The 11385-nt window shown below is 54.5% G+C and overlaps 1 protein-coding gene across 1 annotated transcript in view; it reads left to right on the top strand.

The window, feature by feature from the left end:
- The first annotated feature begins 3897 nt into the window (after positions 1–3897).
- HS3ST3B1 (heparan sulfate-glucosamine 3-sulfotransferase 3B1) overlaps positions 3898–11385 on the top strand; it is a 39398-nt gene continuing 31910 nt past the window's right edge. Inside the window, exon 1 of the mRNA XM_037001389.2 lies at positions 3898–5278. Within this exon, the coding sequence (XP_036857284.2) occupies positions 4725–5278 (554 nt within the window). The 5' untranslated portion in view covers positions 3898–4724. The remainder of the gene's footprint in view (positions 5279–11385) is intronic.

Below are 11385 nucleotides of genomic sequence, written 5' to 3'. Positions count from 1 at the left end.
GGGTAGTTTGAGGAGCGTGTGATAAAAGGACTACTTACAGCGCCGCTGCAGCAGGGAAGAACACACTTGCCTTGGCACTGGTCAGGGTGCTGCCACCCTAGGCTGTAAGAGGTCATGGGGGCAGACATTCCAGGAAGGCTTCCCAGCAGGGACGTCCAGGGGACTTCCAGGGGACGGCAGCAGTCAGTCTTTGTGACCCAGGCAAGAGGGAGCCTGGAGCATATATCCCTCTCCCTCAATCTGCTGCCCACCATCGCTGCCCTGTTCGGCAGGCGGCAGGGACCCTCTGGACCAAGCAGGCTGCAGTGCTGAAGAGGGATTGGGAATCGACGCACAAACTTGATTCTTCAGGACACAAGCCACCAAACCAGCCTGGGCGTCAAGCTTCGTTTATCTGTAAGACAAGAGCAATCACCCCTCTTTTGTGATCTGTAGAGGGCTCCTCCTAGACGGTAGCGTTTACTGGGAGGACCCGCTGCCTAGAGCCCCAGAGTCGCGGCGCGGGTGCAACTGAGACCCGTGCGCCCGCGGTCCCACCGGCGCAGATGGAGCTCGGCGCTGCGGAGCAGCTCCTTGCTCTCGGCGGAGCCCCCAGCCACTCTCACAAGGAGTTTCTGGTTCCCGCTTCGGCTTGGCCCGCGGCCGCCGCCAGCAGCTCCGGGCGCGCGGCCCGGCGCCCTCCCGGTGCGGAGGAGACCGGGTTCCGCGGCTTAGACCAGCGGAAACTGGGCCGCAGGGGTTTGGGGTGCGCCTGGAGCGGAGGGGAAACGCCCCTTCCCGGTGTGCCGTGGAGAAGAGCTGGCGCTCTGCGCGGGTCTCCGCTCCCGCCACCTGACAGCGGCCAGAGCGCCCCCTTGCGGGCGGGCATTGGAGCCGCCGCCACGACCGTCCCCCGCAGAGGCCTCCACCAGGGCGGGGCGAGCTTGCAGCTGCGAGCCTCCCCGAGGGGCCGCCTCGCGAGGGGGAGAGGGGACGCGGGGGAGGAGGAAGGAACGGGTTCCGGTGACAGGAACTGGGGCACCGCGCCTCCGGCTCAAGCCGCCCCAGGAAATGCATGTTTGATGGCCCCGCAGGGTGTCACGGTGGGGCGCGGGCCAGGGAGACTGTGGGTGACCAGGCGGAGCTGCCAGGGGACTCGGTCAGCTGCGGCGCCTCCCCTCCCGAGCCCAGAATCAGAGGAACATCAGGTAGACAGTATCGCGGGGATCTTTTGGCTCAAGTCCCCGATTTTACCGATGGGGAGTTTTAGGGCCAGAAAGTGACCCGACTGGGATCACACACGAGTGGCTGGCAGCAGGTCCGCCGAAAAGAGGAAAAGGAGCGGCCTCCTGAGGGCGGCCCTGTCCCTTTCTGAAGGAGAGGGGCTGCTACCAGATTAGCATCCTCAGAGGCCCCGGGTGAGCCATACCCCGTTGGTCATCCCAAACCAACCAACCAGAATAAAACAAGCCTTACAGGTGCGCTGAGAACGTATTATTTCCTTTATATATTTGCCAAGGGCAAAAATTTTGAATAATTCCATTAACGGTAAACGTTTTCTCCAGGTTTGGGCGACAGCGCTTTGCTGATGGCCAGGTTCAGAGTCGGTGGAACCCAGCACTTCTAAGCAAAGGTTCAGGGCAGAGGCTCAAACTGGATTCAACGTCACCTGCGTCCAGGGTTGAGTCTTGAGCTCTGCATGTGCAGATGGGACGATCAGAGAGAGATGGCCTTTGTCAAGGGTAGAACCAGAAACGGCAGCCGTGCAGGGGGATTTGGGGACGCAGTCTGAGCACAGTGGGCGGAAAGGGCCACAGCGTCAGGTCGCAGCCCTGGCCCTGCTCCTCCGCCGCCGCTGCACAGTTGCCCAGGCCCCAGATGACCCGCTGACCTCGGCGACAGAAATCCCTCGGCGCTGCGCGCGCCGAGAACTGCCTCAAATGTTGTCGCCGGCGGAACAGAATGTGCGCGGGGTGGGGGCGCGCGGCGGCTGGGCTCTGCGGAGCGCTCAGAGCAATTTCCGAAGCCCACGCCTTTGCTTCCACTCTCTCCCTCCCTTCACCCTCGGGGGAAAAAATCCTAAATATATCCGGTGGCCTCGATTTGTAATCCCTCATTTTTTTTCCTTTCACCCTGGATTTCCTAACCCTCAGGATAGACACCGTTTTTATTAGGACTATCAAATCCTTTGGGGGGGAAAACACTATCAGATTCACATCCAACCAGGCCTGCAGTTAGCTACGTTGGGAGGTGCAAGTCTCTTTAACACATACAAATCATAAACCCGTATTACCCGCACCCCCAAACCCACAAGTCAACAAACTCGTAGTCGCCTAAAGATCGAAGATACAACTTCATTCCCTGTTGAAATAACGTGAATTTTGAGACCCACTTTTTGGACACGCTAACATTTCCCTCTCGCATTTCCAAAATAGAGTCGGACTAATGCTCAGAAATACATACTTCTGTTTTAGAAGTTTAATTAAATAAAAAAAATTAAGGGCGCATCAGTCACTTCCGAAGAACAAGCACAACATCCCGGCCATAGGGGTAAGGAGAAGCTGGAAAGAAATTCTCCTTGCGGATATGGAAGGGGGAGGAAAATCCTCTACCTAAATTATTTTCCCCTCACCAGTTTTGTAGGAAAGTGTCTTGGGCGCAAGGTAGTTTACAAGGAGGTAGCGCGGAGCACAGCTCGGCGCGTGAGTCCCGGGGTGGCCGACGCCGGGGTCCGTCCCGCACGTGCTCGCACAGGAGGTGCTAACGGCAGACTGGCTTTCTCAGGGTGCTCCCGACGCGGGGGAACGGCCCCGGAGTCGGGCTGCGGGCACCCGGGACACTTGGAGACGTTTACTCAAGAAGGGGGTGAGAGTGCGCGGGGGCTGGCACGGAACTAGCTTGGGTCGGCGCGGCAGAGGGACAGGGCTCGGGCCGGTGGGCTGCGCTCGCTGGCGCGGACAGGGCAATGGAGCGTGGGCGGAGGCTCGCGGTGAGTCACCTCGGGGGCGCCACTCAGCCAGGGGGCCCACTGGGGTCGGGATCGGAAGCGGCATCTGTCCCGGAACCGCGCGAAGCCGGACGTTGGAGCCCGCTGGCCCCGCCGGGCCGTCTGCAGGCGTCGAAAACTTTCCTAACACTCCCGGTAGGAACTTGAGCCTCCCAAGTTCCTCGCTCCGAAGGGACGCAGCAGGGCTCGCCCCCGCGGCCGCGCGCCCCCAGAGAGCGGTCACAGCTCCCAGAAAGGGGGTCCCCGCCGCCCCGCGCCCGGAGAGGGTCGCTGTGGGAAGAGGACCGGGGAGAGAGGCCCGAGCGGACTTCCGCAGTTCAGTAAGTGCAACTCCGTGATCGATATGCTCCGATTGACGTTTGACTTAAAAAAAAAAAGGTGGGAAAAACACCTAATAATTAGTGTAACTGGTCGGCAAACCAAACTGTTACCTAAATGAAGGCTAATGTTGTCTTGAATATTTATTTATTCAGGAAAAAGGGGAGATGGAGTATTTGCTTAAAGTTTACGTCCCCAACAAACTTTCCACACGTGCCTTTCACACTCACTTTTCTGACAGGAGACTTTTGAGGACACCGTATCTCGCTGTTAATTTCTCCCTTCGCGCCCCCCGTTTCTGTACCTAGGGTAGATTTTTCCAAAGGACAGTTTACCCGGGTTCCAGTTAAACGGCAACCCGAGAGAAAGAACTCCTGCCAGAGAATAAGAAGGAAAAAAATTTTAAAAAGTTGACAGGGATTTCCAAACATGCTTTCCACTTAAACTTCCAAAACCTGTGCCTGTCCCGGAGGGCGCCCCCTCCGAACCTCCGGCACAGGGTGGGCTGTTTGGGGGGCTGCAGGCACCTCCCGCCCGGCTCTTGCTCCTCCAACGTCCTCCCCACTCCACGAGATAAACTCGCATCACACGCCCGCCCGCGAAACATCTGGATGGGGACTCGTGTCCTAACGTATGGGCAGCCACAGTCTCGGCTGGCTCCTGGGGCGCGAGCGCCGAAGCGCACCGCTCGGCGGGGTGGGACACTCCCCGCGCTGGGTCACTCCAGCATCCTTCCGACCTGTCACCAGCTCCTGTCACCAGCTCCTGGCTCCGCCCCTCTGAGACCGCCCCTTGCCCCACAGCCAATAGCAACCCTCGACCGCTTTCCACCGCTCCAAATCTTTTCCACACCCCCACGTTCCGGGAGCCGGTTGGCTGCCGAACCCTTTGCGGAGCGCCTGTATTTGCATGGAGCTCGGGGAGTCTGGTAGGTGGAGCGACCCGTCGCTCCGGAAGGCAGGGCCCGCCCACTCCACTTCGGTCAGGGGCTCTCTTCCTGCGCAGTTCTTCGCAGCCTCCGCGGGGAAGTGCCGGCGCTGCTCTCAGGCTCAGGTCGCAGGTCCGCGAGGAGGCAGCCCAGACGAGCCACCGTGCGCTCCGTCTGAAGTGGCCAGGGCACAGAAGGGCAGCGTTCCGGCCCCGAGCTGGGCATCGCGCAGCAGGAACAGCCCCTCGGCTAGCAGTTGCCGCCACCCGGACTTTCTCTCCAGTTGCGTCTCCGCCCGGGCAACATGTCAGAAGCCGCCGCAGCTACAGCTGCCGCCGCCACCTGGGGAAGAGCAGTTGCAGCCGCTGCGCCGGCCACGGGCGTACGGAGTCAATAAGCCGAACTCCCCGGGTGTCCTCTCCGCGCTCACTGCTGCGGCGGGACCCGCGCCATGTGCTGAGCCATGTACCTCGCCGCGCCCGCGGGCAGCGCATGGGGCAGCGCCTGAGCGGCGGCCGATCCTGCCTCGATGTCCCCGGCGGGCTCCTACCGCAGCCGCCGCCGCCCCCGCCAGCGGTGAGGAGGAAGCTAGCGCTGCTCTTCGCCATGCTCTGCATCTGGCTGTACATGTTCCTGTACTCGTGCGCCGGCTCGTGCGCCGCCGCGCGGGGGCTGCTGTTGCTGGGCTCGGGGTCCCACGCCGCCCGCGCTCCGCCAGCCCTGGCCACGGGTGCCGACGGGACTCCCCCCAGGCTGCCGTTCCAGGCGGCGCCAGTCACCTCGTTGAGTGCAGGCAGGGACATTGCCGAGGGCGCCGCGAGTCAGGAGGAGCAAAGTCCCGAGGCGCCGGACTCCCCAAGCCCCATCTCCAGCTTCTTTAGTGGGTCCGGGAGCAAGCAGCTGCCTCAGGCTATCATCATCGGCGTGAAGAAGGGCGGCACGCGGGCGCTGCTGGAGTTCCTGCGGGTGCACCCAGACGTGCGCGCCGTGGGCGCCGAACCCCACTTCTTCGACCGCAGCTACGACAAGGGCCTCGCCTGGTACCGGTGAGTTTCTCCGCCAGGGGCAGGGTTAGGGGCGCCCGACGCAATCCAGACGTGGAGAGGAGGGAGACGTGGCATGTGCTGGGGAAGTGACATTGGGGGGGAGGGGGAACAGCCTCGGACCACCGGGGACAGGGAGGGGCAGAGGGACGACAGCGCGGTGCAGGCTGGGTGGTGGTGTGGAGAAACCCGCCCCAGCGCGGTTCGGGGTGCACGGGGCTCCGCTCTCGCCACCACCCAGAGAAACTTTTCGAGGAGCTCCGAAGGCTCAGTGGTCCTAGGGGCCCTAGATGAATCAGGCGAGCTCTCCTTGAAGAGGGGGCAGCGACAGGGATGACGCTTAGGGAAGCGCGCAACTCCCTAACTGTGCCCGGGTCCCAAACCAAACAATTCAGTATTCCTTGGGATTTTATTTTTCCTCTAGGAGCCAGGGGTGTTCTGCGCCCTCCCGGTCGCGGCTTCCTCCCGTGACCACCTTTTAGAGCAGCTCCCCATATGGGGATGGGGTGGGAGAGACCGCAGTTATTAACTTTTCTGGTACAGTGCTCCCCCTTGCTGGAACCCGAAGAGGGTCAGATCAGCTTCACTGGAGAGCTGCACGGGCTCGGAAGGACGGGCTGGGCGGGTGGCCCTGAGTCTACGCCCCGCGGGCCGGCTGCGCGCTGAGCGTGGAGCGGTGCTGGTCCCTGTCGGGCAAAGGCACGTACTGCAGCCGGCAGCCACGGCGCGCGGCTTTGAAGGCTTCACGGCGTCCCGGGCACAGCCCATCGGTTTCCGCCACCTCTGGGTGCTGGGAGAGCCCGGACAGAGACGTGAGTCTCCGCTGGCCCTTTATTCGTCGGGGCGCAAAGAACATTCGGGGCTCATTAATTGAGAAATGTAGGTTCCGGGAGGTCGGGCTTCCGAAAACTCAGCTCTCTGGTCGGGTTGTGAGTCCCGTTCCGAAGGGACAGAGGCCCCGGGGTAATAATCACGACTTCTGCACAGCGCTTCCAGCAGCTGCTGGTCTTCGGAGTGAGCAGCTGGGTTGACAGAGCTCCTTCCGGTGGGGCACGGGTGGGTCCTGACTCCGGCCTTAGGAAACCTTGTCTCCAGCCGGGGACCCGGCCCGCACCCCATCTCTCCTGCCATCACCCCCCAACTCTCACAAGCAGGATTCCATCGAGTTCCCAGCACCCCTCCAGGCCCAGTTAGCCTCCAAGAGGCTCGAGGTCTCGGAAAACAAAGAGAGTGGACCCGATCCCCACTCCCTGCCCCCATCCCCCTTTCGGCAACAGGAGAGGACGGAAGATGAAAGGAGGCTGACCCATCGGATTAAAACCGCTCTCTTCCCAGCCTCTCCCTCCTCCTCCCTTGTGTCCTAAATGTTTTTATTATTGTCAGGAGTTGCCCAAGTCCCGAAGGTTAGCCAGCCGTGACAGTCGCCCTCCCTCGGTTCCCGGCCGCGGACACGGCGTGTAAGAATGGGGGTTCGGGATCCTGTGGATCTCGCCCTGGCTCTGCCGGCCAGCGGGGCGCCGAGCCTCGGCGCTCTAATCCGTGCAGTGGGATCACGAGCGGGGCGGGCGGCGCCGGTGCCGCCGGGTGCTGGGTGGGCGCGTGGGGGCCTCTCTCATTGTTAGCTATTGTCACCAACGGCATTGTTAGTATTACTTCAGGCCCCACCGCTCCCCCTCCTCCCGGGGAGAGGGTTCCGGGAGCCGGGATGGCAGGCTGGAACTAGCGCGCTTCCAGGTGGAACCCACCAGAGGCCGGAGGCAGCCCGGGGTTTTCAGAGATCAGACGCACTGGGGGGCCGGGTTGGGTGGAACTGGCAGGAAAATAACCGAATCCTTAGAGCCAGGAGGTTTTAGAAGCACCCGAGGCACGCAGTGGAAATCCCCACTGCAAGATTCATTCCATTTCTTAGGCGGCCGCCCTCCACCTGCCACGTTGCCTGTGATTGACTCAAAAACGCTGAATAAAGGACGGAGTAGGGCTGGAAACCCTCGCCGCTTGCCGGCCGCGGGGAGCGCAGCCCTGGAGCCTCGGGCGGACCGGCGTCCGGGGACCGCGTAGCGAGCGGCGGTGCCGGGCGTCAGGACTTGGGGGCCGCGGGGGCTTGGCCAGGCCGCGGGAGGCGGGAAGTCCACCGTCCTCCGGAGCCATCTCCCTAAACTGATGTGCAGGACGGACAGGGCCGAGGGGCCCAGGGCCCGCGCGGTGACCCCGAGGACCGGGCGGCGCAAGGAGCAGACTGCCCACCCCGCCACTCGCCCCAGACGCCGCCTTCCCAGACCGCTCCAGCAGCGCCGGGCGTGGCCGCAGGGCTAGTGGATGTTTTGAAGGGGAAAAATCATGTAAATGCCATGTGCTTAATTAAAAACATAATTAATGAAGGATATGTTGGATGTCTGGGCAGTGGGTAGACTTCACAAGTATTTTGAAGGCGGCTGTTTGAACTTCAGAGACCACACCGGGAGCGGACGCGTACCCAGACCGCTTTTCCTAAAATTCGGTTCCCAGGGAGCACTCTTCGCCCTGGAGGGGACCCTCTGAGCTGAGGCAGGCCTCGCTGCGGCCAGAGGTGTGCTTCACTGTCTGTCTCTCCCGCTGCTTGCGTGCGGTCTGGCAGCAGATGGGAGAAGAGTATAAATAATAATTAACCAGAGAAGAATTGCAGTTTAGAAACGTGGTTAAAACAAGTCCTCAAACTGGAAGATTGGAGAGAAGGGAGACATTCTGAAGTCCTTTAGACATTTCGAAGGCATTAAAAAACTATGGGCGTTGATGGTTGAATCCAAGGGTCAGCATCGTAATCTGCTGGAGAACGAGATCCTGGCAGTGTCCGAGCCAGTCATTAATGGGTTTAATCTGATACACAGTCCAGCCTAACCAGTGGCCTGGCCTAAACAGTAGCGCAGGGCCTGGGCTGATTAGCATGAAGTCTCGGAATTTGTAGTTACTTCCACTTGGCATAGCGAGACACCACCACTCTGAACATGGTGGGATGGAGCCTAACGTGGTGGAAACGCGGAGCTGCCCCCCTCGCCAGAGAGCCGAAGCTTTTCCACCGCCTTATCTTCCGCAAAAAGCAAACGGGCTAGTGCTCTGTCCTTCTGCCCTGGTACCGAATTTATTTGGGTCTGGGACTAAGACTCTTGTGGGTTTGCTTTTCCAGTTCATTTTACAACTCTCTCTTGAATCAGGCCTCCCAAACTTAGCAGGTGCTTAAAGGACCCCCTGGAGGGGCTCATCAGGACTTGTGGTGAAAGTAGCCCCTACCTTCTATTCCACGGGTGTCATGGTGTTTGAAAAATATGGGCCTGTGGTTCAAAAGAACCTCACATATGCCAGGGTGGAGAAAACACCCACCATGTACATTTAAACTCTGGATATTGGTTTAAACTTTGAATTGTCTAAAATTAAACATATACATTATCTAATAAGCTTCACTTTTTTGATTTGGTTTAAGTCTGGTAGATTTTCATGAATTTTAATTACCTCAGTTTGAGAATTAAATTAGCCAAATATTGTGTGATTACTATCTTTCATATAGAAATATGCCTTAGAACTTTGCAGTGGTGGAAACTCCTTCCCCACCTTGACTCTTCTTTCCACTTTTGGTTGTACAAAAATGAGTTGATTATTTTAATCCTGTGGCCACATCTAAAAAGTACAGTGTGTGGGTGGTTTAATAACGTTGGTAGTTCACATTTAGTAAATGTTTTCCCTATGTGCCAGGCACTGTTTCAAGTTTTACAGGATTAGCAAATTTAATCCTGTTTACAATCCTGTGAAGCAGTCCTTCTCCAGATGAAGAAACCCAGGCACAGAGAAGTTAAGCAACTTGCCCAAGGTCTCACAGTTAGAAAGCAGCAAAGCTAATATGCCGACCCAGGTGGTCCTGCTCTAGAGGTCACACTGTGCCATGCTCCCTCACTTCAGTAACCAAAACGTGAAGTTGATGGTTAATGATGGGTTCAAAATTGGGTTTGCTTTGAGTGAGTCTGGATTGCTCACGTTGTCATTCACCTTAGAGGAGTGTTAGATCCAGAACAGGCTAGTTACTACGTCCAAAGTTGGTTTATAAATTACAGTGAGGAGATTTACATCACTGTGTCAGTTTCATTTCTCTGCCTGCACAGAACAGTTAGAGTTACAAGAGCCATTAAAAATGACAGAAATATTCCTCCAGTATAAAGGCTCAGGAAACAGGGAGTGTCCCTACTGAGAGATCGATTCTCTTGTATTTGCCTGTTTTTAGGCTGGGAGGTGTGGGAAGACATAGGGTTAAATGAGATCTTCTAATACATCTTGGATGAATGTATTCAATTTTTTAAAAGTCCAGTGCCTCAGATCAAGACTGCAGACTTGTACATATTAATCAGAAGACAGTTACGACTAACACTTTGAGCAGATTTCTTTAGAATTCGATTCTGAAACCCAGTAACTCCAGAAATCTCTATTGAAAGCTAAAGCTGAAAACAGTAACTTTTCCTACATTTTTCCTACAGACTGCTTCTGTCACTAAGGGAAATGTTAAGATAAAATCTGATTGGGTATAATCCTTTTTGAAGTTAATTGCACTTTCTCAGTCCTGGAGTTTAAACCAAGTATTTAGCTCACTTCAAGCTCCTGGGTGAAGATCAAAAATCCACATTTGTATGCAACAATTTGAAATACAAACCATCATGTTACAAAGCTGTCAAGATTTATTAGCAAGACAGTGTAGCATGTGTTGAACTCTGTTTTTAATTAGGCCCCTAAATTAGACCATAAAATGGTTGATTAATCTTTTACAAGTTGAGGGGAAAATACAACATAAATTAACCTAATCATAAGTGTTTTCCCAGATGCTCTGAGTTAATAAAATAGTCAATATTTAATAGCAATCTATTTGCTTTAGATAAATAAAATGCTGAAATGTATGAATTACATTACACTTATCTTCCAAATGATGTTATTAGTGGTCTTCAAAAATAAGGTGGCAGCCCATGTCTTAAAAAAAATCTTTATCAAAACAGAATACTACAATTAATAATTCAATGCTGGCTAAACTAGGTTTTGCCTTTTTAATGGAGCATGATTATTGAAAATTTATAATTAAATATAGACTAATATTTATAAAAGGTATTTTACCATCTAAAGTATTGTTTGAAATTTTTTAAGTGACCTGTAGTCTGTGTTTTCTGGTTTTGTTTTATTTTTGTTTGAAGAAAAACTTCTTGATATTTTGAACAATCGATACGTTACAAAGCCTCATTCCAAATATGTATACTGATTTGCCTTTTTGTTTAAAACAGGTAGGATAGAGTCACAAGAGCCATTAAAAATGACAGAAATATTCCTCCAGTTTTCTGATTATATGAGGTGACCCTTTTAATCACTAAAGTTATTTAGAATTAAAGGTGCACCAGCAATTTAAAAACCAAAAACCCACAGTCAGCTAGTGTTATGAATCAAGGAAGTGGCATTTATTTAAAGCTTCAGAACTGAAATACGTGACTAAGACTGCTTGTGGACTGCTTTCTCTGTTAGCAGGTTTTGAATACTTTATGTTCTCACTCGATGAACATGGAAATTAAGTTGATTGACAGAAACACAAAATGTCCACTCCAAAGGCAGAGCATAATGAGCATTTCTTTTGCTGTGAATAGAGTCAGTTTCCAAATAGGGCGCTACCTCTCATTTAACAGTCAGTGATTTCAGACAGTGAGGGAAATTTCAGTCCTAGGCAGCTGAGATAGTCAGGAATCCCAGCAAAATGAATTCCCCAAGTATGTGGCATATTTTCAAGGGTAATGAATACAATATGCTGCCTACCTCAAATGAAAACGTTTACCATGACCGAAAAGAAATGAGATACTGCTATCTTTGAAAACTCCTTGTAAGTAGAGCATGAAACTTTTGAAAATATTTAAAACATTACCTTGTTAGAATTCCCATAGTCCTCTCAAACTATACCAAAATAAAACTTAGATCAAATAAAATGATATAAGTGTCTATTGATTTTTCTTTCTGATTTTAGATTTGGGGAAAGGTTGATGTAAGAAGCAATACCAGCCTAATAACATGATAGTAAGTAAATTTCATTGCAGCCAAGAGGCTATGTGTTAAAATACTGCTAA

This window comes from Manis javanica, chromosome 4, assembly GCF_040802235.1.
Source record: "Manis javanica isolate MJ-LG chromosome 4, MJ_LKY, whole genome shotgun sequence".
NCBI lineage: Eukaryota > Metazoa > Chordata > Mammalia > Pholidota > Manidae > Manis > Manis javanica.
This window is presented reverse-complemented; position numbering and strand designations above follow the sequence as displayed.